Below are 26,778 nucleotides of genomic sequence, written 5' to 3'. Positions count from 1 at the left end.
CCCGGTGTGCGTTTGGGCGATGGCGAACCTGGGATGCCCGCTTCCCCGACCTTGCACAAGATCGTGGTGACGGGTCTGGAAATACCCTGGTTTACATTGACCACGTCGGGACTTTTGCAAATGGGCTGACTATCCTTTGAAAGGCACACTCATCTGGGTGTCCCGAGGGAACATTTCCAAACTCACATTATAGGAAAAGGCTCTCGGCCTGGGACCCAGAACTACCAGGTATCCACGCGGGGAATGGCCTTGAAAAGTCTTGAAGCCAAACAAGTCATCTAATGCGAAAGTGGAAGGATTTTTGCCCGAACACAAAGCACCTTTCCCAAAACACAGAAATGGCAACATCCCCCGAATGTACGTGAAACCACCTCGCTCTTACTGGCGGGGTTGGCGGCAAGCCTCCTCACCCCCCCTATCCACTTTCCCCACGGACCATCCGACTCCTTGCGGGCAGCAGACCCTGTTCCGAAGTCCGGGGTAGGGTGTTTCGCTGAACTTCCTGGATCTGATGATCTTGATGAAACAAAATTGTCGAGACGTTGCCCGTGATGCAGCGGACACGGTACCTCGAGACTGGGAAAGGTCTCCGCTCGGGGAGAGCTGCTAGAACGAGATGTTTCCTCCCCCCGACCCGAGTCCATCTTGACACGTTGGTTGCACGTGGACCTGAACATGCCGCTTCAAGCTTACTTCCAGAGCTCCTAGGAGTCGTTTTGACCTCTCAAATGAGCTCATCGACATTCCTATCGAGCCAGGTTCACAGTCGATTCCGCCACCGACCCTCCGCAGATTTTGAGTCGTTGGCGTTCTATGTGGTCTGGATGGAGATTGTCTTGCTCCTTAGAGCCTGAGAATGGGATGATAAAAGCCAACGTCCTCGTCGTGCGGTCTGGAGTTATCCCGCAATCTCATTTTATCACCTTCATTCGAGCTGCTACACAAAACACTTCTCCAACGATGGGTCTGTCAGTGGCATCATTCTCATCCAAACCGCCATCGGTCCGTGAATTTCTGGTCACTGCGGCATACGATGACCTCTTGCTTCTCGTCATTCTCCTGGCCGGCGGGTTGGCGTGTATCAGCCGTGGCACGTTCTGGGACCTACCAGACCCCTACCGCTACAAGCTCTTCGAGCGGCCGCAAGCGGGTGAGGCAACGTCGAATGGTGGTGTGTCCAAGGCGCCCCGCAACATTGCCACGAAATTGGCCGAGACGTCGAAACAGGTGGTGATATTTTGGGGATCACAGTCGGGTACCGCTGAAGGCTTCGCGCATCAGCTGGCAAGGGACTGCAGCCATCGACTCAACCTGGGCGTTCTCGTGGCCGATGTGTCAGATTACGACCACGACACCCTCGCCCAACTCTCGCCGTCTCAGTACGCGATATTCATCATGTCGACATTTGGAGAGGGGGACCCGTCTGACAATTCGACCGGCTTCCTCAGACTGCTCAAGTCTGAATCTGGACTTCCTAGCCTGACCAACCTGAGGTTCACTGCGTTTGGATGCGGGAACAGTAATTACAAGTACTACAACGCGGTCGTGGACCAAGTTGTCTCCTCGTTGCAGGACCGTGGTGCGACCATGTTTCTGCCCATCGGAAAAGCCGACGATGCCAAAGGCACGACTCACGAAGACTTTGAGGATTGGAAGACAACGCTGATCCGCGAGCTCCGCACGCAACTTGGCCTGGTCGAGACCGAGTCGGTGTATACACCGACGATAAGTGTGGTTATGGACAAGTCCATCTGTCTCGATCGTGTCTGGCAAGGCGAGCCTCCCTTTTTCCAGGCCCCTTCAGATCCCTTCTCTCGCTCGTCCTCGCCCGTGGTGCCACTGCCTGTCAGCTCAACTCGAGAGCTCACAACGGCATCTTTGCCCGCCCGAAGCTGTGTCCACCTCGAGCTCGACCTCTCCGGTCACCCCAAGATCAAATACAAGACGGGAGATTATGTGGCTGTGCGCCCGACAAATCCTACAACGGAGGTAAATGCCCTCATCGAGGTCCTTGGCTTGATCGGACAAGAGAAGGCTCCGATCGTAATTCACCCTGTCGACCCCCTTGTCGAGAAGACCACGCTTCCTTCCCCTACCAATCTCTTAGCATTGTTTCGGCACCACCTCGAAATTTGCGCTCCGGTCTCGCGAGAAACGGTACTCACCCTGGCACACTTTGCCTCGACACGGACGGCGAAAGACTACCTTGCAAACCTTGGGTCCGACAAGGCCAGCTATACCGAATTCCTCGGCAAAAACCACATTACCCTCTCCCGCCTCCTCAGGCACGTCCACGAGGTGGACTCGTCCGTGTCCTGGACCGGTCTGCCCCGTGCCTTCGTCGTCGAGAGCTTACGACCGTTAAAGGCTCGATACTATTCCATTTCCAGCTCATCCGTCATCTCCCCACGTCGCGCCACACTTACCGTCGCAAACAACCCTCACATCCTCCCGGGTGATGGTAAGATCGCGATTGCTGGCGTGGCGCGCACGTACCTGTCTTCCTTCGTGGCGCCATCAACGCCCATTCACCCACACGTCGTCGATCAGTCACCACCTTTGTCGGCAGATCGCGATGGTGCCAAACCCCTCTGTCACGCCTCGATCTGCCGCTCGACGTTCAAACTCCCGGCCTCACCCACGACGCCCTTGATCCTCATCTGTGCAGGCTCGGGTATTGCGCCGTTCCGCGCATTCTTGTACGAGTACTCCCACCTGGCGAACTTGTACGGCTCGACTAGGCCCGTTGGTCGGACGATCTTGTTCTTTGGCTGCCGCCATCCCGATCAAGACCTATTGTACAAGGATGAATTGAGCCAGTTACAGTCTTCACCGCACGCGAGGTTAGAGATTGTCCATGCTTTTTCACGCGTGGAAGGCCAACCGAAAACTTATGTGCAAGACCGAGTGGAAGAGCGGTGCAACGAGTTGGTCAAGCTGCTTCTCGAAGAAGGCGCCGCCTTGTATATTTGCGGATCTGCTGCCATGGCGAGAGAAGTAGGTAATAGGATTGGAGACGGCATCAAACGCGCAAAGGATTGTGACGAAGAAGGGCTCAAAAAGTGGAGAGGTGAGCAAAAGAGGAGCAGGAAGTGGCAGGAAGATGTCTGGGGATGACTGGGAGGTCTTCGTAATCAAGGCTTTGCGAGCCATAGTACGGAGTAAAACCCAGGCATGAATGTTCCTACGTTACAGCACAATGATAGGACATCGGTAGTACAGTGTTAACCTGTCAATGAATGTCAACAGAAGGGTCAATTGTTTCTGGGGGCGTTCAACGAAGCTTCTTTCGATATCCCTGCTTTACATGCGACAAAAAGCCCATCCAATTGTTTGTATTTATCTATGGGTTGGAAACTTGGCCTTCGCACCGGCTTTGTCTTTCCCCTTAAAAGGCCTTAAAAAGGTAAGAGTGAGCTGCTTGCTTCATGCGAACATCCATAGCCTGCATTGACTTGGCCTCGTCGCCGACGCCTCATTCCTTCTAAAAGAGGACTCAATCACCTTTGAAAGTTGCTGCCTTGCCCATCCAGCCCATCCAGCTCGTTTGCCCCCGCCCCGGTCATCTGCGTTGATACCCAACAAGCGCGCAAGAACTCGTACACTAATCATCGTATCATTCGGTGTACCTGAGTGAAATGCACCTGAGTGAAAATCTCACTCGCCTCGCGTAGCATACTGCGATTGTGCTCGACGCCTTCGAAGATTTAACCATCTCCAGCCTAAAAAAACCCGTTACAAGTGTTGTTGCCGTTACATGGTCGATGCGCCAACCGCCCTTACCATCATATCAATCAATCGATCTGGATCATCCTTTTGCGTTATATTTGTCATTGAACGCATTGACAGCTAAGCAAAACAAACGTTAGTCATTGGGGGCAAGGCAAAAGGACAGTACAAGGGATCCAAACTCACCAATTGCAATCTGCTTGTACAACCAATTCCGGCTTCCTTCATCAGTGACGGGAATAAATGGACCATTGGCACCCCCTTTGAGTCCAATGCTCATCCCCGTCCTCTCTTTGCTGATGGTCTGGATGTCGGTCAATTTGACGTCCCATTCCATACGCAGCTTCTTGGTCCTGATCATGAGAATTCGATCATACGTCATAACCACCATCATGTCGCGCCCCTCGAGTTCCAGATGAGCAATGTAATCCTCGTTGAAGAACTTGCCGTCGTCCGCTGTCTTGAGCCAGAACTGGCCGAGTGCCTCGCGTTGTGAGTATGGCCTGACGATACCATCCATCCCAATGAAGCGAGTCAGCCGCACACGGTCCAATCCTTCAGCATCGAATACGGTCGTGGTGTTTCGGACACCCTCGGCGACGTTGGACGCAAGGTCGAATGCTCCAATCGCCGGCTTGGTTGCCAGGCCGAGAAATCCCTTGCCAACCCCTTTGACGAAGCCAAGGGCACCTTCCTTCTCCGCCCCTTCGAGCGGATGTCGCGCCAACCCGCCGATACCACTCGCCATGCTTGCAGCAAAAGCGTTACCGCCAGAGGTAACCCCGTACAGTGCATGTTTCGGTCGGTTTCGGTTCTTTGACATCCGTCGTTGGTCCTGGAACTCTTTGTCCATGGTCGCGGCCGCGAGACCTTTCGAAACCGACCCGGTGAATTTGGCCATGCTGTCACTGAACCCGAAGACGGACTTTTTGACAAAACTACTGGCGCCCTTGGCGATGCCGAGACCCAGCTCTTGAGGTCGGTCGGTCATCACCAGTCCCTGGTAGGGCTCGTAGAAGATGTCCGCCACTCCTGAACTGACGCTGTTGAACAGACCGACGGGGTTACCGAGGAAGTCGGCCGATCCAAGGATGATGTGAACCTGACGAAGCACTTCCTGAGTGTAGTGATTCTGAATGTTGGCGACGAGCGCTGGGACGGAGACTCTTGCGTTCTCCAGGAGCAGCGCATTTAGCTTGATCGGCGCATCGTTGACATTGCCAATCGACATGGTCATGACATTGACAAAGAACATCAACGGGCTGTTGACAAAGTTGTCCTCAGCGTTGATGTGTTCAGTTCTCACAAACGAAAGGTCCAGTTGTATCGGCTGCAAGTGCAGGAGCTCAAAGTAGACGTCTTGTCCTTGGTGTTCTCGTGTCGGTTCTGGGATGTCCAAGTCCTCATCACATAGTTTACCTTCCTTTTCCTCCGCCCAAGATGCACCTGGCACTTTTAGGAAATCGAGCATTGCAAAGATAAAGTCCTCATCCACCTCGACAGTGATCTGCTGCAACAGTAGCGTGGCGTACTTGATGTACAAAACACCGTAAGAGTCATCCTTGACGCGAGTGACCATCGCGTGGAAGATCGGATGGGTCTCCATTTCCTTGCCAGTCTTCGGAACCACACTGGGATATAGCAGGATGGGGAAGATACCGCCGTAGAGCTGATTGTCGATTTGGATCCATTTGACCGTGGCGTTCAAGGTTTGGTAAAGTTTGGACTCTCCATACTTGAACTCGATTTCACGCCAGGTGATATACATCAGCTCTTTCAGGTTGGTGTTCACGAGAGAGACACCAATACCGGCGAGTCTGAGCTCGGCTTTGAAGTTCAGTGCGGACTCGATCTGCTTGACCTCGAACCCTTGATTCAAGCTAGTCTGTGAGGCATTGGTCGCGCCCGTCTTTTGTCGGTAGAGTGACTTCGATGGCTTGTAATTCGAGAGCACCAGCGTTTGTGTAGGCCCATCAGCGACGATATTGACATCAATCACTTTCGAAGGGCCGCCACGGCCATCGGAAGGTAACTTGATCGGGATCAGGTTGCCGATTTCCATCAACTTGACGTATCTCTCTCTGCCTCTTGCGGTCAGGACAAGCTCTTTGTTCTTCGAAGCCGGATAATCCCAAGCATAAGGCATGATACTTCGTGGAGGCAATTTGTATCGGATTGGTTTCCAGCCGCTACCTTTGTCTTCTTCTTCGTCCTCGGCGATGTTCGGATTGGCCTGGAAAAACAAGAATTCAGTGTCGCTTTCGTTGCGCATCGAGAACGGCCAGTGCTTCGTTTCAATACTGAAGTGCAAGAACAAGGTTGCATCTTCCAGAATGATTTCCACGCGGACAAGTTTCTGCCTCTGACCGTGCTTCGCAAGTTTGACGTGAGTCATGCCGACGTTGGCCAGATTGAAAGGAGATGACCACTGGTTGTTGACTCCAGGAAAGCATATGCAGAACTGCTTTTCTGGGCATTGTCGCATGAAGTAAATCGGAACGAGGTCATTGTTCGTCATCTTGATGACGTCCGAAGATCCCGGCTCGCGAAGCTCGATGTCTTCCCCTATCTTGTTCTTCAGCATGAATCGAGGCGCGATGGTGACGACTTTGCTCAGGCTGTATTTGCCTTCTCCCTCCGTGACTGAAACTCCGACATGGAGTTCAGACTTGGCCGAGGTGGAAGGGAGAACGACCTCATAGGCACTGCCGATGGCGTCAAAGCTCTGCGGCTTGCTCCAGGCGGAGTCGCCGATCTTTAACAAAGAACGGTTTTTTCGGTCATCAGTGGCATAAGAATACAACATGGGCAGGGCCTTTCCATGGCCAGAGCTTGTACGAGCACCTTGCGACGCTGCGGCCTTCGCAGATCCGAAGAAAGCCTTGCTCTGGACACTCATATCGAGCCCTGTCTTGTTCAGGAGAACATATGGACTGTAGATCGATACTCTAAATGCACCTCCACTGTCTCTCATGTTCGTATAGTGGAGCTTGAGCTTCAGTTGTGCACCTTGCTCGTCCTTCAACTGCACCGACTTCTCCCTTCGGAACTCCTCTTGAGTGTTACTGTTGATGATGGCAAAGTCGCTCTGCCTGAAAGGAGTATCCTCGAGCTCGACACTAAGCAGGAGGAGGTGAGACAACTCAACCACGTGCACTGGGCTGATGCCTCCTTTGCGGAGGAAGTTCGTCCAGTCCTTCTTCGTATTCTTGTCGTAGATTCGATACTTGAAATCGTACGGAAGGAGGTTCTGAACCTCGACCGGTGCCGAGATCTGAATCCTCATATAAGGGTATATTCTAGTCATGGGGTCTTTCCTGTTATACGATGCATGCATCTGGAAGAAGAACGGCGGAGACTCATCCCTGCCTTCTGCGGCACAAGTGAGTGTGCGCGTTGACTGCTTGAGTAGGTCCTTCCAGAACAGCCGCTCATTCGACCATCCGTAGCCAAAGCCTCCATCCGGTCTGATCAGAAGAGAGTGCACAAAAGCTGCTCCGACTGGGGCCGGCTTTGCGTCTCCAGGAGGTATCTTCTCAATCTTGAGAAGGTCGCCCAATTCTGGGCTGAAGACGCCAATTTCAATGGGTATCTGAGTTTTGTTTTCGACCAGGAGGGGTGACCGGAAGGTGATGTATTTCACATTGTCGGAGCCAAGCTTCACCTCGACCAACATGCGATGCTGCACGCTGTCTTTTCGTGGTTTCAAGTTGTACAATGTTTCGCCTTCACGGATCACAGGAATGCGGTTGACAGCATCAAAACCGCTTCCCTCCAGCTTGACCCCCACCAAGCCTGCGTTCCCTTCTGGAGTCAAAGTTTCACGCATGGATGTGGCGTCCTCGAAACGCCAGGCGTACTCTTCTCCATCGGTTAGTTTCGCTGCTGCCGCATTGTCGCTCTTCTCATCGGCCCATACCCTGAGATCAAATCCTGTGTAGTTTCGTATCCTGTATGGTGCATCTGCCACTCTTGGTTTGGACAGAATGTCCTCATCCGTTGACAAGAAATTGAACGACTTCGACGCAAGAGCTATGGTGGCCGAGGTCACTGTGAGCTCCATATTCTTGTGAGAGTACAGCTCCATAGACAGTACTTCAGGATGGAGCTCTTTGGACATATGGAAGCCTAACTTCCATGGTTCGATGAGAGGTTCCCAGGCAGATTTGGAGAAATTGTAGACATTGATGAAAGTGTCAATCTTGGTATCTGCTGCCATTGCACCAGACCAGTCTCGAACATCCACCTGGAATTTCTTGACGCTCCAGTCCAAGAGTGGTAGTTCATGCAGGTCTCCGATCAGAATGACTCTGATGCCATCCACAGTCGCGATCAGTTCTTCTCTGCTCATGACCACATCATGTTTGGGAGGCTGGTCTGCAGTGGATTTCGAAATCGACTTTGATCTCGGTGATATCTTCGACGTGCTGACGGTTTGTCCTGCCACGGACCTACGTTTGGTCGAGGGCGCCGTAGACGATCTTTTAACCTCTTTGATCTTTCTGGGTTCCGAAGACTGCTGCATGTTAGGCTGCGCCAAGGTCGAAGACGCCTTTTGGACAATCTGCATGGCAAGCAAGATATCGCGCAGTGACAGACGTAGAACAAGAGGTTCTACCTCTATGCTCACCGAGGTGAGAGAAGAATCTGCGCCTTGGCTTCGATTGTCCATGGACACGAAGATGCTGAAGTCGTCCAGGATTCTCAGACGGCTCGTTTCAAACTTATCCATCCGACACAAGAACATACCGACCTTGGACACTTGTAAAGTTGTTGCGTTTTGCTTCCCAACGAGAACCTCCTTGGTACCGAGCACGATTGCTTCGGTATTCGAAATCGTCGGATTTGCAATGAGGATGATCTGAGCATCAACGATATTGACTCGGAAAGACATGGTCATCGAAGACGACTCGCTGGCGGTATCTTCTTGTTCTAGGGTAAGTGCATCATCATACTCTTCAGAGGGACTCTTCGGGCTGCCATCGTCAGTTGACTCGTCCAGGGCCGCAATCGGAGGTGGCTCGTCAGACTGGAATGCTGCGTTAGCGAATGCTTGGAGGGCAAACACGTAGTCGAGAGCAACGATGATGCGAGGGCTGTCGATGGTTAACATGACAATCATGTGTCGCTCTTTCCCACCCGTTATTGAGACACTGGCCATGAATTGTTGCTGAACGTCATTGTTGATCAACGACATTATCTTGCGGAACTTGTTAGTTTCCTGCTTCCGACTGTCACGGATGGTGAAGGAGTGAACCAAGAGCTCGGCTTCCATGGCACCATCGCTGATCATGCGCAGCTTGACGTTTGTCTCATTGAGAGAGAATTTGGAAATGCTAGCAGCGTCAAAGTTGTCGGTCGGTTGGTCTTCCTCGGCCAAGAAGAGTTCAAGACTTATTGTGGGTGCCTTGAACACGAAATTCAACTTGGTCCAAGTCTCATCACTCGAGCCAAGCTCAGGACCTTGGTACGTGCCGACAGCGCCTTCTTCTTTGGGTGTTTCCTCGTTCCGGATTGCTTTTGCTGTGTCAGCTGTTGCGGCCGGCAATTCTTCAGCGATGTCCTCTTCCGACTCGTTCTCGGTAGCAAATGCTGCGGGAATTGTTTTGGAGAGCTCTAACAAGAACTTGAATTGAGCCTGGGATGCTCGCAGGTTGATAGGAGACATGGATCCATCGATCTCAAGATCAGGCCTCTCCAATTCTGCTTGGTGTTCCAGATATCTAATCTTGAAATCCAAGTCAACCTGGTCAATCATTTCAAGTTCTTGTGACTGGCCATCTCCATAGTGAAACTCGGTCGTCAGGCGAATATGTCTGATGCCAGCCGACAGTTTGTTCACCAAGGGACCGTGCTTCTGCCCCTGTACTCCCACAAACTTGTTGTTGGCGTAGATCTCACCTAGATAGGCAGTGAGCAGGTCACGAGGCCGGTCATCAACCATTGCTCTCGGGAACACCACGATGGGAGTCTTGATGACAATGTCGAAATGCATCTTCTGGGCACTCTCCTGAACTTGTGTTGCTTGTTCTGCAGCGGCTTGCCGCGCAGCATTGAAGATGGCTTGCATCTTTCCAAACTTGACCCCGAATTCCATGATTTTCCGAAATGGCTCCTCCAAGAAGTTGACCTTGATAGAGCCAGACCGCAAGAAGATGCCAGAATCATAGCCTGGATAGTCGGGCCGCGCTGAGTCGAAAGTCTGATACTTGAAATCAGCCAGATCGTCCCCCTCAATCGCAATCAGTCTACGTAGAGGCGAGTCTTCAGGTGCACCTTGATTCACATCGTCGACCAAAGAGAGGCTGCCTAATCTTGCCTTGACTTGCATCGTTCCAGCATCGAGGAAGATGCCGACATCACCAGAGTTCAATGACAGTGTCGCTAGACGTACACCATCGTTGTTCAAGATGAGAGCGATACTGGTCAATGCAGCCTTGATCCTGATCTTGTCTTGCTGCTGCTTGGCAGGCGGTGTCTCTGGCGCATTTCGGACTTGGATCTTGTCGTCGCTTTGATCAATCTGTGCCTGATTCTGATTCGGAGAACCGGCAAACGTTGTCAGGACAAAGTCCAAAAGCGTCAACAATGTCTTTCGGGTCACGATGACATTGATGGTGGACACTGACACGTCGAGATTCGTCGCTATCCCTTCGTATGTGGATTGGAATTCTGGCGATTCTGGGTTGACTTTGACAAACTTCACATTGAGCAAGTCTTTCCCCTCTTCCGCCTCGAAGCCCTTTGAAGATATTATCTGCTTGAATTCGGGCAACGGAATCTCCTCAATATGATCTTCCACTGTTACGGCGCGCAGGAGTACTTCGGCAACCATGTCGTACGGACGAAGGTAAAAATCGAAAAAGAAATGTTCCGCCACAAGCTCGACCAAGAGTTGATCTGGCTTTTTGCCCTCGGGGTCAGCTTTGTACAGTGATGCTTGCAGCTTTTCGACGGTGAAATTTATCTCGAAGTTACGCTGGTGTATGTTTGCAGGCGTATCCGGGGTTTCAGCTTGGGCAACTTCTCGACTCTCTGGAGACGTATCTTCAGAATCGGAGTCTGGGTCAATGATCGGCATGTCTTTGGCCTCCAACAGTTGAACAGACTTTCTTTTAGACCGGAGGTTGTCCTGTTGGTTGTTGACTTCGTTCGTTTTGTCATTTCCATTGGTATCGGGTCCAGAATTGAATCTGGGTACCGCAACATCCAGCAATCTCATCAAGTTTTTGTATTTCTTGTCTGATATCGAGGCATGCAGAACAGGTAGGGTCCCGGATATCCGTATCTTCGTGATATCCGGCGCCTTGGGAACGATGGAGTTCTCAAGTAGGAAACCCACGTTGATACGATCGATGATGTGCATTTGTTTCGAATCGTCCGAGGCTTCAAGTTGTGCCCTTGTAGCCTCAATGCCAGGCCCTATGAGAACCTGCGTAGATTCGAGCTTCAGATGGAATTTGTCATACATCAAGCCTTCGAGCTGTTTGAAGTCTCGCTCGGTGTATTTTTGTTTCTGTTTTGAGCGAATCTCGTTCATCGTGTCCTTGTCGACGAGCTCGCTGTTCAAGCTCACGTGACCTGCGTCCAGGATCATGCAAAGTGTACTTTCTTCTGTGATACTTTCCGGGATGATAAATATGGGCGCCTGAATGTCGAGATTTGCATTGATGGTCTTGTGCTCTTCCAAGGCAAATTCGAGACCTGCTCTCGTCTGCTGTCGAATCTCCTCGACTGTCGCGCCAGCCGTTTCCAGCAGGGCACCAATCGACTCCATGTGACGCTCGGGGGGTTTGAAGAATTTTGCGATTTCCACGACAAATTTGGGGTTGTGGATGAACTCGAGGCTTTTCAACTTTAACATGATCTTGGTGTCGGCGCTTTCATCAAGTGGGTGATTCTCCAAGACCAGGTGGAACAGGCCATCTTCGACGTTCTCGGCATCTGATGTCTGTTCGTCGGTCTGGTCATTGTCTTCGAAACTGTCGTCATCTTCGGCTCTTTCTTCGTCCTTGGGCTGTTCCTCGACTCCCTTGACCTTGACGATCTGGGGGAACAAACTTCCTTCCGTAGTACCGTCGTAGACGCGGAACCCGCCGAGGGTCAAATCGGCAAGCATGGAATCTGGTCGTTGCAGCGCCTTGGCTCGGAAATTGTCGAAGACCAGTTTGAGAACTTCATTTCCTCGACCATGAGGATCGCGCTTGAGAGTGAAACTGCCCGTTCTCAAACTCGACTCCAACTGGAGTTTGACGGTCTCTCGAGGCAGATCGACACTTTCTGCAATGGCCTTCTTTTCGTCCCAGTCAATGGCGTTGTAGAGCTCCTTACGCTGTTCGTCTGTCATGCCAGCATCCTCGTCTTCATCTGTTTCTGCTGGTTTGGCGCCCCAGATCCATTGGCCCCAGGTTTGCTTGGGCGGAGGCTTTTTGACCCCGACATTCTCCTTGCGCAGCTGGGATCGTGCCAAAGACCTCCAGAATCGTAGATCTTCGTAGCTCAACTCGTACTCGAGATGGTCGAGATCCGTGGTTTCTTGTTCCGTCAACTTCTGGTCCTTTTTCTTCTTCTTGAAAAGGTCAATGTACCGAAGACGCATGTCTCGACGTTCCCTGAAGTAGTCCCAGGTCCACTTTCGATTGCGATCGTGGATCTTGTCTAGAACGGCCGAACCGGCGAATTTCAGCCACGCTCGTGGATCTTCTTTCGGGCTCTTTTCCGGCTGCACTCTCTTGTACTGATGGTGACGAATAAAATAATGCATCAGATCGACCAGCATCAACGCGTCTCGGTATTGGTCCTCGTCCAGAATGAAACCCAATTCTTGAAACAAGAGACGTGCTTTGATTTTCGGGCGGTCGGTCCGACCTGTCTTGTCCATCTCGATGCCTGCGCGACCGCTGACTGGCTTCAACAGGTATTGGGAATTACCCGTGTCCTCGATGCCTTCCCTGAAGCGACGTAACAGGTCGTCCCTATCAATTTCCTGTGCCTCGGCTCCCACATCGCCTCCCTTGCCGGTTCCGAACAGGTCTGCGTCGCTGTTCCAGTAGACGGCCAAAGAATTCAGCACGGCCAGCTTATGTGTAGTGTCTGAGGTGGATTGGATAAAAGTCGGTCGCCATTCCGCATCCGTGCTCACAGCGCTCATCTCCTTGAGGGTCATACCCACGGCGAATGGATGGCCCGGCGTGGCTATGGAATCCTCATAACGAAGATGAATGTTCTTGATACTGACCTGCAGATTGTCGACAATGGCCGTCACTAAACTCTGGGTAAAGCTCTGGTTCTTCTGCTGCTCTTCCGGACTCATGGCCTCGGTATTGCGATCCTTGAGCAGCTCGGCGCTCTCAAGTTTCTCTAGCTTGACGGCGACGGCACGCTTTTCTTCCTCTTCTGCGTCGTAGTCGTCCTCTGATTTTGGGGCGGACAGTAAGAAGACATCCTCAATGTTGACTCGGACGGGCTTTCCGCGAAGATTGGACCACGGAATGGATATGGTCAATTCTCCCAATCGGCCTTCGACCACGTTGATGGGTAGATGCAGCTGATCGAGGGCTTCGCGGCGAAGTTCGAGATTCCGTAGTTTGACATCACCGGACCAGATACCGACATTGAGCTGCTTGGGATCGAAATTCTTGACATACATGCCCAAGAAGCGGTTGAGAAGGTTGGCGACGAGACCTTCCAACATGTTGGCGGTTCTCCTGGGAGGTTGTGTTCAGGGTTTATGTGGGACTTTGTAAGAGCAACATGAGACGAATATTGTGCGTTCCCGAAATCAGAATTTAGGAAAAAGCCGATAGCGACGCTTTCGAAAAGCAGAAGCAAAAGCAGGGAAAAACATGCGGACTTTTACACATTAAGAATCATACCACTCAAGGAGAGATGAAGATACTCTAAGAATGCAATTTGAAGGATGGATGGAATTGATAAAGTCGTCGGCTGATTGTTTAGAAAGTTACGTTGTTGTCGTCATATCGTGTGGGAAAGTTGCTCTGTGACACAGCCACTTGTCCTTTCCTTTCCTAACAAATGAAGTGTGGCGTTAGGCAGTCGAGGGCTTCGGGCTTCTACCATGGCGCGTTGGAATGATGTCAACACGTCGTTAAATAATTCCTTGTTCGCACCGCAAAATTTCAGCCGAGGTCCAGCCGCAATGAGAGTGAACTTGAAATGGAGTTAATACGTGTCGTCGTCGTCGTAGGAGGATGAGTTTGAGACAATCTGGCAAACCAAAGGACAGCGAAAGCATTGACCAAGAGCTGTTGAATTCCGTACATTTTACTCCGTATCTAGCGAACGACAATCGTAATCGTGATCGTATTCGTACCGACTGGTTCGAAGTTCCGGGCCACTCACGTGACTAATATTCCAGAACTGCCCAGCTCATGTGAGTGCGACTCACCGCAGGCATCTTTAAATCGCTTTGTTGTTGTTATTGAGGTGCGACCAACACAACATATAGCTTCTTTCTAGGTGCGACCCTCTTTAGCATTCATACTCAATCTCTCGAACTGAATGCGGATCCTCAGATATCGTCCGACGAATTAGACCCCCTGCGTCGCTTGCTTGAAGAAAGAGAAGCATCTGCGAGAAGAAGAGACGTATCTAGGAGAAGAAGAGATATATCTGCAAGAGATAGAATATTGGGGTTGTCTTGTCACCAAAGAGTCTGCCACGATAGTGTAATGTCGCCGAGAGAAAGAACCACACCTGTGAAAGGAAGAACAATGCCTGCGAGAAGAAGAACGGCGGTATTCTGAGCACAAGACGGGCAAGACATACCTTCCCGATTCTAGCGTTAGCATTTTCCGATCCCACGACGAAAGAAACCTGCGAACCCGGGCCACGACGGTGACAGCGGCTGAAATAAGCGAGCAAACTGCGCATTCACAACTTCCTGGACAATCATTCATCTCGTTGGGAGACAGGCTTGCCCTAGAGAGCACATATTTCAGAAGGAAAGAAAAACGAGAGGCTCCAGGTATGCATACTGCTCTCTGTCGAGGAATCCGTCCTCGTGTCCTGAATTTTTAGGGATGCCACATCCTTGATCTGGTTCGATCCACGGCCAAAATCTCCGTGCTCGAGCTTCGTTCATCCCTGGATCGTCTGATTCAAGCGCAGTTTCCATCCATACCTTGAACATTTCTTTTTATGCCGCTCTTGCAGACTCCCAGCTCTCGGCTGGGATCCATCCGTCTTCCTGGCACAGGAAGAGTTTGATTCTATGACGGTGTTCAACGTCTTCCCACTGAATTTTGTGCACTGCAAGCTCCTCAGTGCAAGGCTGGTACGGACATGATCCGGGTAGGCCGAGTTCAGACCATCGCTGTGAGAGTTCAATAAGTTCTTGGCGGAATGCCGCAGCATCGTCGCGCCAGCGCCAGGACGAATGGCAATACCGCAACGGCCTGACTAAATTTTCGTCCAGTGCTCTCGCAGCCGCAAGTTTCGGCGCGAATCCACGCAAGGACCACTCACAGGCTTGTTGACAGAACCGGTACTCTCTCTCAATCCATGATCATGAATTCAGCCCCTACTGGATTTCGTTCGTCCGAGTTCCAATCAAGGACGATGGGCACAGGGATGTCCATACAGGACTTGACTGCATTGTATCAATCAGCCAAACTTCACGACAGATGACAGCATGTTTATCGTATGCCATTGTGGCGACCTCTGAATGTGTCATTAGGCCTTTTGGGCCAGCGACATGGAATGGTATTCTCGCAGCAACGCGTGCTCCTTTGTCCATGGAGTAGATGAACACCCGATTGAAGCCTCCCTCTTTTTTTCCCTCACCGCAGGACATTCCTAGCACCGTCGCATGCCTCTACGGCTTTGCGACACAGTTGAGGAAAGTCGAATTTCACATATCGACCTTGTTGCCGTGTCTCGTCTTGGTGAAGCCAGTGCCCGCTGGTGTAAGCAAAGGGATCATCAAATGAGTTCTGAGGGCCAAGGACTGTAGTAGCTAAAACCATGGCTGGAAGCCATTCAAGTTTTGGGTACAACGAGCGAAGGACTTGTTGTTTTCTTGATTGAACGGCTAGGTGAAGAAGTCCTGAGAAATGAAGCCTTCTGGAGCCAGAAATGAGTCCCAACCTTGATTAAACAATAGCTCCTCCGGTGCAGAGTGATTAATTCTAGTATATTCAGCCCATGTTCGGGTGCCTGGCAGGGAGCGTCTCGAGCTAAAATTAGGCCTACTCTACTAGGCTCGGTCCGCAATGGTACTTGTACAATACAAGTCGACACATCAGGTGCGGAGTCTTAAAAGCTCCATCAGATAGGCCTCTTCTTTTGGGCCCTGTTCATTTTCTGGTGTCGTTGGAGTGAATTCCTCCAGGACGGACATGACCCAAATCTCCCTTCTGCTAAGGAGCATGTCTTTGACTCTTCGCCGCGGCTTCGCAGGCAATCGTAAAGAAAGGGTTGGTTTAGCTGGGTCACCATGGCACTAGCAAAACTCAGGCTCGCCTCTGGGACGTCTCGACTACATACCACCGCGGAGGCTGTGAAGCGCTGGCTCAGACGCGCATCAACATCACCGGATGCAACTGCGTCACAAGGAGGAAAAGTGGATGCCATGTTCGAATACACATCTGGCAGATGGATGTAATTTTGATTCCCTCTCGTCCGCCGATACTGAACCGTCCGCTGATTGCCATAGTTACAATGAGCCTCTCAGAAGGAGGGAAAGGGACCTGAAGTTTGAGGTTGGAGCTCTCCGCCGTGCCATCGCATCCTCCGACAGCTGTGCGGATGTAATTTCGCTCGAAAAGTTCGCCGAGGGTGGCTTCAATCGAATCCTTCAGGCGACTTGCAGGAATGGAAGACGGGCCCTGGCTCGACTTCCCTACCCGTCCACGGTACCGAGGCACTACACCGTCGCGAGCGAAGTCGCGACGATGGAGTACCTACGGTTGAATCAAATACCGGTCCCGAGAGTGTATGGATGGTCTTCGACAGCGTCTAATGCCGTGGGTGCGGAATACATCATCATGGAGAAACTTGAAGGAACGACGCTAGGAGATGTTTGGCTCTCACTGAGCTTCAAAGAACGTCACAAGGTTGTCGAGCAAATTGTACTGTTGGAGCGAAGGCTCTTTTCATTGCAACTCCCGGCCAGCGGGAGCATTTACTTCCCAAATGACCTGGCTCGGCATGAAAGGTCGCAGTCCGTCCCCTTTCAGAGTCAGGGGCATGAGTTCTGCATAGGCCCGATGGCTCATTACAGCTGGTGGCACAAAGGAAGAGATTCGCTCGAGTGCGACCGTGGACCTTGTAAGTCGTATGCTGCGAACCACATCCCCCCCTCCCCGTCTAACGTTCCAGGGTGCAACTCGAATGGCCCTTTTGTTGCGGTTGGTGAGCGAGAACTCCAGTGGACCAAGACGTTCGCAAAGCCGCGCCTACACTATGAACGACTCTACCGTGAAGTGCACAAGTACCAAAAGATGTCGCCACAGTCTCACATCGACGCCATCGACAAATACCTAAAACTCGCAAATTGTTTGGGGTACCGCCGACACGACCGCCTCAGTCGACCAATCCTCCGCCATCCAGACCTTCAACCGAATAACATCCTCCTCTCGGAATCTTTGGACATTGTTGGGCTCATCGATTGGCAGCATGCAACTGCTCTCCCGCTATGTCTATCTGCCGGTATACCCGAGCATTTCCAGAACTACGGAGACCCTGAGTCGGAGCGCATGATCCAGCCAGCCCGCGAACTTTCACCGGATTTTGATGCGCTGAACCCGGAAGAGCAGGTGGCCGTGAAGCAAGTACACATCAAGCGACTCACCCACTTTCTATACGCAGCACTGACTCTGCGATATAATGAAGAGCATTACGAAGCCATCTTCAACAGCGGAGTGGTCTTGCACCAACGCCTGTACAAACACGCAGGAACGCCGTGGGAGGGCGACTCGATCACTCTTCAAGCCGAACTGATCAATGCGATCCAGCATTGGCAAGATGTTGTTTCTTCCGGCTCAACCACATGTGAGACCCCGCCCATCCAGTTCTCTGAGGAATCCACCCAGTCCATCACAGAACTCCTCGGCCGGCAGCAAGAGATGGACACCATGATGGATCAAATGAGGGAAACACTCAGGGTCGACGTGTATGGTTGGGTGCCCAACGAGGATTTCACGGCTACCAGAGAACTGGCCCAAGATATCAAGGAGCGGATGGTTGCGGCTGCGGATCCTGCAGAGAAAGATGGGATCAGGAACCATTTCCCCTTCGATGATTTTGATGAGGATGGCTGATTCGCGTCGCCTTGAGAGTCTCTCAAGAAGGTGTTCCAATACTCCAATCAACCGGCCTACCAAAAAGAATTTAGAATATGAACGCATAACATCGATAACTCCAGGCCAAATACCATGTCAACCCATCCGTAGCAGCTTGTATGAGCAGCAATTCTTCATCACCACACCAACGAACTGTGCATGACCCTATTCTTCTTCGTGGCCACTTCAGCGCCTCTTCTCATTGAGTCTTGTCGTCTCCATACCCGAAACTTGTTGGGCCGATGCCTGATTCTGCTAAACTGCTGCAGCAGTCGTTTCAATATCTTTTACCTGGCGTGTGAGGGAGTCTGCAGTATTGGATTGTAGAAGTCGATCTTGCATGAAGAAGAGACCCACAATTTGGAATAGATTGTCAGAAGGTGGGCATACAGTTTGGTATAAAGATTCTTACTGCCATTAATAATTTCCAAGGTAATTTTCTTTCGAACGAGGCGATAGAGTGTTCGAACTTTGTAAAACATTGTATCCAAAAATGTGAGAGACAGGTCTCATCGGTGTTTGGGCTGCTTGCTAACCGAGAAGTAGTCAATATATTCAAACGTCCATCAAGAGAAATGGCCGATCAACGCTCAGACTCCTCCGATGGTGCTCTGAAGAAGGGAACATCGCTGCCAAAGTCCCGCCTAAAGCGATGAACCAGTTTTCCTCGTCTTCAGATACCGTCAAAGCAAAGAGAAATAAGAAGGGGTTGGAATCTCTCGACAAGGCGGCTCGAAATGCCGGAGAGGCGGCAAAAAAGGAAGGGACGGCCCAGAACCAAGGTCATCCTCAAGGGCAAACAGGAAAATGAAGCTGCCTCAACGGGGCTCCACTTGGTCCTCGAACGCTTGACGGAGCTGCTTATCATAGTCCTCCTCATCTGCCAGTTTCTTATTAATGAATGGAGTCGTCTCGATGGTCCAATATTCCATCATAATTGTGTAAAACGCGTCGTTCTCTTCGTGCCCATTGGCGAGTATCGGCTGGATGTGATCGTAGAATACTCGAACAAGCCCCATTGGACTGTGAAGAGCCAAAGTGTACCAGAAAGTCCCCATTTCCCATGCTTGTCTCATGATGACGGAGAGTCTGTCGCGGAATTGGATGGAAAGCTCCTGCTCAGTTTCCTCCAAAACATCCAAGAACTCGCGACGAACGGGATCGTATATTTTCTCGTCCATCTCGTCGATTTCCTGGTTCGCTAGCCAACGAGGAGGGAGGATCATCTCGACGGGACAGGAGAAGGCCCATTCAAGATCAACAAGGCATGTGATATTCCAGTCATCATCAACAAAAATGTTACTCTGATGTAGGTCGGTCAGGCTGAAAACAAAAGGTCCATGGCGGAGGTCGCGTCGTAGAAAGAGTGACGAAGTGGCTTTCATGGCAGCCAAAGCCGACATCTGGTAGATACAGTCTCCAGTGTCGCTAACACCATTTGGTTGATGGCGTAACCGGCTATCATGTAAACAGTTTAGCGTATCTAACACATAAGAGTCCGTGGAAGTGTAGGTTAGATGACGAGGAATATCCACCGGGATCTGCTCATTTTCCAGCTGATGGGTTACTAGCGACAGTGGCCTGTTGGCCAAGTGTAAGACTCCGTCATTGTCCACGGTGAAGGAACCAATGCGCGGAAGTGGCACTTGAGCCATGTTCAATAGGATCCGGGACAGGTTTCGAAAGAGGTTCCTACGTAGCCCCTTCTCTTCATGCCTCTCGTTCCATGTGCACGACAGCATTTGGCCCTCGGTTTTCTCTATGTAATCGATCAGAAGATAGCCAGAGCTCAAGGAGTCAAAGTCTGCTTCTCCATGACGAACGTATCTCGAAGGGACGGGGAATTTCAGCCAATTAAGCAGTCGGCGATAGAAATGGTGAGCCAGTTGGAGAAGGAGAGGTAAGTTCTCGATAGCTGTAAACTGACTAGGTGTTAGCAAGGTATGAAACCCGACTCTGATTGTCTTGCTCTTACTCTCTGACCTGTCGAGAGTCCGAATCCATGTAGGCGAGGGATCGGGACGGATGGACAGTTTTCCCGAAGCCAGATGTAGGTACCAGCTTCGCAACGAAGCTTTTCGTCCGCATTTTCTGGGCCGCCCACCTTATATGGTAGTGGAAATCGAATAATGACCCGTTCCGTTGGTTGTCCTTTCCAGCTGGAGATGGAGACCGGAATACACACATTGAAGCTGCCGTAGATCCATTCTTCTGGCTCTGCTACCTTGCATAGCTGGACATTCAATCCAAGATGATGCGCAGTGATTGCATGGATAACGGTCTGATTTCGATATAGGTGATTGAAAAATTTGCACCGTCGATCCCACGCCGTGAGTTTATGCAATATGTTCGATTCGTCGTCCTTCACATCCGAATAAGAGACTTGCTTGTCAGAGAGTTGAAGTTTTGCCGGCATAACACCACTTGTTGTTATTGTGCTGACACGCAGAGAAAAGAGACACTACAACAAAACCGGTACAGATATTAGCCGTGGAACAACCCTGAACAAAAATTCTCGGACTGGACGTTTAATTGATCGATTGTCTTTTGGTGGAAGGCGATTGTCGGCATAGTTGTCCTCGTTCTGTTTGTGAAGGTCACTGAGAAGCATAAGCCTTCAATGGAGAACAACTTATAAGGGGGGCTTGGCGTCGCATGTGAAACACCGGAAACTAGGAACCCTAGGGGTCCAAGTTATGGGTTCCGTGTCAGATTCAGGCTGTTCTCACGCTGCTCAGTGTACGCCTCAGGACACACTAAGCCTTACTCAAGATCGCACAGCCAGAGCTCGGAATAGCTTAGTCAGGGCTCAGGTCAACTGGCGAGATGCTCAGGTCTGGAAACGGAAACGGAAACGGAAACGGACTTTGGAGAAGTCAAGACTCGCCGCTGAGTGTTGTGGCATTTGCTCCTCCATCTTGTGTATTCCTGAATACTCTGCCAAGTAGGCATTTCTGGAACTTTGACCACCGATCGAATCAGTTCTTGGTCTTGTCAGAATCTTGTGCTCTGGAGTATTCAACCACTCAAACTATGTTGTGATTTAGTATGTGAGGGACAAAGGTGGAAGTAATGGGGATCAGAATCGATTCTCAACACGAAGCCCAAAGTGAAGCCCAAAGTGAACAAGGGGGCCTGAAAAGGCCGCTTGACTTGACCGCAATGCCCACATCTTCTTGATTGTCGAGGTCAGTGGATGATACAGCCTGGCCAGCCGAGTCCGCAGACACAGTACTCTTCGTCAACCGGTTTTCCGGGCGCTTCGAGAAGTCTCTTCGACAGCATGACCAGCTGCGCATTTGGCTACTGCACCTCAAAGCCATACTTTCACACTCGTTGTGCAAAGCTCATGCCGTGTCGGACGTCTTGGGATAGATCTGCCTCGTGCGAAGCCTCTCCACCACTGTGCTGGAACTCACTGGCAACGAAGGCGAATGACGCAAGTTTGTGTGCTCTGCAAACTCCTCAATCCGGTGGTCTGCATGGCCATCTTCTACACTTCGAAACCAGTCAGCTAACCGTGAAACAATCTCGAGTAGGAACACCAGGCTCTACCAACAGCAACCATTGCCCATCGGCATGATACCACTCTTCAGAGGGAAGACACTCAAGCTGCCGGCTGCGAAGCACAGAGCAATTACTGCCGCACAGACAGTAACACAAAATAGTAACAATGCTTGTCAAGACCACCTCCTTTGCAGCATTGAGACGATAGACCTCAGTAGGATTACTGAGGCCAACGTGGTACTGGTAATGGCGACAGACGAAGACAAATAAGCTGACGCTCTTTCTGACTGCCAGCCTAAAAATTGTTCCGCAAAGAAAAGTCGTAGTGCCTAATCTGTCTGCTAAAACTTCAAGGATTGTAAAGCTTACTCAGTCTGTAGGCACCGTCTATCATCGGCCAGCACAGCATCCCTAGTAATGAGAATGTAAGGGACACCGATATCAGAACATCTCTCCAGGATGAAGGTGTAGTCTAGAAGACCCTTCGTCCAGTAACCTTTACTGCACATTCTAGCGCAACAAGATCGTCGTAATCAGGGAGAGTTTCGTTGTACTCAAAGACACAATGTACTCGTGGTACCACATTAGCAATCAAATCTAGAAAGATGATTTCCTGCCGCTCGTTATCTGATAGACCATCAAAGAGCGATCCTATGGTGTAGTGGAGGTATTGTCGTGGTAGGCACGTGACTAGGTGAATATCGGCCTACACTACCAGCCTTGGCCGAAAATTCCCGGAATCGCAAGGCTGAATGCGGAAAGTCACGGAATCCATCAGCGGGAAGAAGAGAAAACTCTACTGTACAAGTCCGGAAATTCAACACACGAGGGATGCTGAGAATAATGATTGAACCACTACTTCGCCGAGCGCGCTTGTATTGATGTGTTCCATGAAATAATAATAATTATTGGTGCATGATAGTTGAAAACCAGCATGAGCGAAATTAACTAGGTAAGTGAAGAGTACTGCAAAAATGGAGAGCAAAGACTCGACGTGATGATGCTGGCGAGAGCAAATGGCCAGAAGGCCCGAAGCCTCGGACCAGGGGATCAATTATTATTATTATTATCGTTGCAGCTGATAATCATGTGCCTTGTTCAAAGTGCAGGTAGAGCAGAGTCTACCTAGGTACATACGGAGTAGGTAAGTGGGCTTTTATTAGTGGGTGCTAGCGAGCCTTCTCGCCCTCTCGCCCTTTCGCCCTCTTTCCCCCACAACCCGAGGCCAGTGGAAGAGACAAATCAATCATCAATCCATCAATACTCCGGACGAGTAACTCACGTTGTCGCTCATACGAGTCATCTGTGTCTTCGCAGTCTCTTCCGCGCGCCTTCACTTTTTGTCTTCTTTCCCTTCTCCTGCGAAACTCTCTCCCTTCTGCACTTTCGCGTGCTTCGTCTCTCTCTCTCTCTCGTCCACTGGCTCGAGCATCGACCACGCCGCACCTCGGCTCGACGCCTGCGAAATCCAGATTCGGAGAACATCGGACTCACACACACCTGCTTTCGTGAACTCGTGTTTTTGAGTCACCACCACATTTCTTCCATTTCAAGTTGTCCACCTCCAAGTTCCCAGGCCGCAAGGCCTAAACCTTGCCGCAAGATGTCGTGGAAGCCATCTGAAAAGCTGGTGTCCACAATCTCCCATTATGCCAGCTTCCCGCCCACCGGCGTCAGTCTTCGACAGATGGTGCAGTTCGGCGAGAAACCCTCAACTGGTAGGAGGTCACGCTACCTGACTTTTTGATTCCTTTGACTAATTCTGTCTCGCAGGAACCCTCTTTCGAGCCTCCCAGTTCCTCTCCGAAGAGCTCCCCGTCCGTCTGGCACACCGGGTTGAAGAGTTGGACAAGCTGCCTGATGGTCTCAATGAAATGACATCTATACAAAAGGTCCGAGACTGGTACGCCCAGTCCTTTGAAGAGATCACGAGCATGCCGCGACCCGAACTAGACTCCGATACACGCAATCGACTCCTCAATCCTCCCAAAAAAGCGAGCAATAGACTTCCCACCACCACTCGAAACCCCAGCCTGCGATACGAAGAGAACGGCAATGGAAAGAGCTCGTTAAACTCTAGAAGATACTATGCTGCTACAGACGACGGAAAGGAATGGCCTCCTGTCCTCGCCGAATACAATCGCAAGTTCGCTCGTACCCTCGAGATGATCAAGCGAAGACACGATCCCGTCGTCACAACCGTGGCGCAGGGCATCAACGAATGGAAGAGAAAACAGCAGCGAATGCAAATCGACTCGTCGATTCAATCCTTTCTCGATCGCTTCTACATGTCCCGCATTGGCATCCGGATGCTCATCGGCCAACACATTGCTCTGACCGAGCAGCAGTCTCATCGACATCCCAACTATGTTGGTATAATATGCACCAAGACCAATGTCAAAGAGCTTGCGGAAGAGGCGATTGAGAATGCTCGGTTTGTGTGCGAAGACCACTATGGATTGTTTGATGCACCCAAGGTCCAATTGTTTTGCAACCCCAACCTCAATTTCATGTACGTCCCTGGCCATCTGTCCCACATGCTGTTCGAGACTCTCAAGAACTCTCTGAGAGCCGTCGTCGAGACCCATGGGGCAGACAAGGAGGAGTTCCCTGTGACCAAGGTCATTGTTGCCGAAGGAAAGGAAGATATCACCATCAAAATCAGCGATGAAGGAGGTGGCATTCCCCGATCGGCCATTCCATTGGTCTGGACCTACATGTACACCACCGTGGACACCACCCCCGAACTGGATCCGGGCTTCAATGCTAGTGACTTCAAGGCACCGATGGCTGGGTTCGGATACGGGTTGCCGATTTCGCGCTTGTATGCGCGATACTTTGGAGGGGATTTGAAATTGATTTCCATGGAAGGGTGAGTTCCTTTGGGTTCCCTGTGTGTGTTCCTTGCCGCTGACCCAGTCCAGATACGGTACCGATGTCTATCTCCACCTCAACCGTCTTTCCTCTTCCTCGGAACCTCTACAATAACAATCAGCAGTCATGAGGGGCAACAGCGGGCCTCAAGGATTGGCGTTGAACGGATCATCAAGAAGCTCATCCTTGTCGAGCATGAGCAACGGGCGCATTGCCGCGATGCGCTCGCGATCACGAAATCGAGAAATCTCGGAGCGAAAACAAGTGGGTGATACGGAGAGCATGATCAACGAAGAGCCCAACGTCGTTCTACCTGGTGGAGCGAGTCAGTGGCTAGAATGAGATGGAACATACCCAAAGTACAAACAAAGCGTGATGAGGGGGATCAGGCTACGACGAGAGTGTGCAGGCTCATGATCGTCCTGAGGGACTGTATTGATATGGAGTTCAGTAAGCCGCATCAATTGCTGTGTAAACAAAAAAGGGTGCGGTGCGTTCTGGCGGACCACCAGGCATACTGATAAATGAGTTGTCTGTATTTAATAACGGCGTGAACAGTCAAGTCAGAGAGCTGAATGGGCTCACACTTACGAGTACCACTAGTGTACAATGCACCCAAAACAAAACATGTCGATAGTTTCAGCAAACGCACGCACAACAATCCCTTTGCAGGAAGGGGCAAGAGTACTTCCTCCTACCTTGAGACACCGGGCAGTGATACGAATGATGTGTTCTTTGAAGTACCCAACTTGGTTCAACGAGTGTGACCGTATGCGGCTTCGCAGGGGCCCCTAACCTAGCCCCTTGGTCCCAGTTCTCTGTTCCATACATTCAAATGGGCGTTGTTCTGAGCTCTCTCGTTCGGTTATTGTTGCTTCGAACAATATAATGCCCTCAATGGGCCGCTTTCCGGGTCAAAGCTGCCACTCGTACTCCGTCCATCGAGAAGTGTCGTCGGATATCCAACTCTTCTAGTAGGCTATCCGCTCAAATTCAATCGCGAAACATCCCGCCCGAGTACCTGTGAGAGGTCCACGGCGCCAACAATCTGTGCCTTTCCGTTGAAATGGCTCTGGGGACTTCATCAACACCTAGGCAACACGGATTTGTGGCTCACCGTCGGTCAATTACCTACTCCGTACTCGTACTACCAACACTCTTGATGAGCGCCCATTGCGGAACATTCGCCTCTTCCTGAGCCTTTCTAAACGTCTCTCGGAAGGCAGCTCGACAAGGAACGCTTCTGGAAGATCATGCTGCGTCGACAATATGTCTGTCAGTGGCAAATTTCCAGTTGGGATTTTCATCCTCATTCGCACGCTTTCCGCATCTGGACGATTCAAGTGTAGCGTTTGGATTGAGACTGTCCCAAGCCCTTGGCTTCTAAATACTCCCGAGAGCTTGAAACTCTGGTTGCAAAGAAGTCTGCGCCGGCCGGTAGACCACCTCTCTCGATCCAGTCCAGGACTCTCGTATAGGTCTCACTGCGCATGTCCCTTTGATATTAAATCCAGTCGGGGCTCCACGTCGATTTATTTTCCCTTCAGTTTATGGATTCCTTGATCGACTGCCTCATCGAATAGCTTTCTGGGGACGATTCCTAGGCGGATGCGAATATTGTTCGCCCTCTTTTGGTTGTACGCCGTCCCCGGAACTTGCCAGGTTTATTAGTTTCCTGTATTGTAGGTAAAGATCGCTGGTTTCTGAACATGGAAAACACAATTATGTTTTCTGGTTCTTCCCAGAACTGTGTGTATTTTAGGAGGAACAACACCGTGGTTCCAGGGAGTGTTTTTTGAGGGATCAGAATCCATGCCGCGAAAGTCCAGTCCTCTTCGGGCAACGTCCACCTATGGATATCATCTTCGATCCAATTCCTTCTTGTTTCACCACCGAAATCTCGACGCCCGTCCATCTCCCATCCCCCCATGACTTCGCGCCGGCCGGGACAGCTCACCTTGCTGATCACATCGGGGCGGTGGCCCAAAGGTCGTCCCCCCTCCACACTCTCAAGTTTTAGCGAGGGCCCAAAGAAAGGCACCACTGCATATTCCTTTCTTGACCCTGCGAGAGTGATTTAGGTCTTTATAAGTATGATGGCCTCACATAATGTGTGTCTGTGGACCTGGCTTGAGAGGGTTCTGGGACCTAGCCCCATGCCCCTTTTTACATCTCGATGGCTTTCGGCCCTCTTCATCGTCCGCCCTCTCCTCTCTTCTATGCCTCCTAATATACCTTCGTTAGCTGGCTTAATCTTTCTTGGTAATTCTCTTCGCCTTACCTGACCAGGTGTCACGATCCGTGGGCGTAGGCACGGGGCCGAGAGCGGTGTGCGAGGCACTCGGGCGCTCTTGCTTCTCTTTGG

General features: G+C 51.0%; 6 protein-coding genes across 6 annotated transcripts; 4 read left to right on the top strand and 2 right to left on the bottom strand.

The window, feature by feature from the left end:
• Positions 1-861: 861 nt before the first annotated feature.
• PV06_08367 (uncharacterized protein) lies at positions 862-3,117 on the top strand (the record flags this gene model as incomplete). Its single annotated transcript, XM_016409690.1, has 1 exon — positions 862-3,117. One exon carries the CDS (start codon positions 862-864, stop codon positions 3,115-3,117), a length of 2,256 nt encoding a protein of 751 aa, XP_016259998.1.
• Positions 3,118-3,241: 124 nt separating this feature from the next.
• PV06_08366 (uncharacterized protein) lies at positions 3,242-13,759 on the bottom strand. Its single transcript, XM_016409689.1, has 2 exons — positions 3,916-13,759; positions 3,242-3,849 (listed from the first exon to the last, which is right to left on the bottom strand). Exons 1-2 carry the CDS (start codon positions 13,421-13,423, stop codon positions 3,809-3,811), a joined length of 9,549 nt encoding a protein of 3,182 aa, XP_016259997.1. The 5' UTR covers positions 13,424-13,759; the 3' UTR covers positions 3,242-3,808.
• A 2,208-nt stretch (positions 13,760-15,967) lies between these two features.
• PV06_08365 (uncharacterized protein) lies at positions 15,968-18,373 on the top strand. Its single transcript, XM_016409688.1, has 3 exons — positions 15,968-16,350; positions 16,406-17,019; positions 17,071-18,373. The coding sequence occupies exons 1-3, from the start codon at positions 16,187-16,189 to the stop codon at positions 18,009-18,011; spliced, it is 1,719 nt and encodes a 572-aa protein (XP_016259996.1). The 5' UTR covers positions 15,968-16,186; the 3' UTR covers positions 18,012-18,373.
• On the bottom strand, positions 16,856-22,169 carry PV06_08364 (uncharacterized protein). Its single transcript, XM_016409687.1, has 4 exons — positions 21,909-22,169; positions 20,008-21,530; positions 18,125-19,954; positions 16,856-18,067 (listed from the first exon to the last, which is right to left on the bottom strand). Exons 2-3 carry the CDS (start codon positions 20,446-20,448, stop codon positions 18,851-18,853), a joined length of 1,545 nt encoding a protein of 514 aa, XP_016259995.1. The 5' UTR covers positions 20,449-21,530; positions 21,909-22,169; the 3' UTR covers positions 16,856-18,067; positions 18,125-18,850.
• Positions 22,170-23,142: 973 nt separating this feature from the next.
• Positions 23,143-24,527, top strand: PV06_08363 (uncharacterized protein; the record flags this gene model as incomplete). Its single annotated transcript, XM_016409686.1, has 3 exons — positions 23,143-23,257; positions 23,313-24,411; positions 24,464-24,527. 3 exons carry the CDS (start codon positions 23,143-23,145, stop codon positions 24,525-24,527), a joined length of 1,278 nt encoding a protein of 425 aa, XP_016259994.1.
• Positions 24,528-24,539: 12 nt separating this feature from the next.
• On the top strand, positions 24,540-24,755 carry PV06_08362 (uncharacterized protein; the record flags this gene model as incomplete). The annotated part of the gene is made up of 1 exon (XM_016409685.1): positions 24,540-24,755. The coding sequence occupies one exon, from the start codon at positions 24,540-24,542 to the stop codon at positions 24,753-24,755; it is 216 nt and encodes a 71-aa protein (XP_016259993.1).
• Positions 24,756-26,778: the final 2,023 nt, after the last annotated feature.

Source organism: Exophiala oligosperma (assembly GCF_000835515.1).
Source record: "Exophiala oligosperma strain CBS 72588 unplaced genomic scaffold supercont1.8, whole genome shotgun sequence".
Classification (NCBI taxonomy): Eukaryota; Fungi; Ascomycota; class Eurotiomycetes; order Chaetothyriales; family Herpotrichiellaceae; genus Exophiala; species Exophiala oligosperma.
The sequence above is the reverse complement of the archived record's forward strand: the minus strand, read 5'-3'. Positions and strand labels throughout refer to the sequence as shown.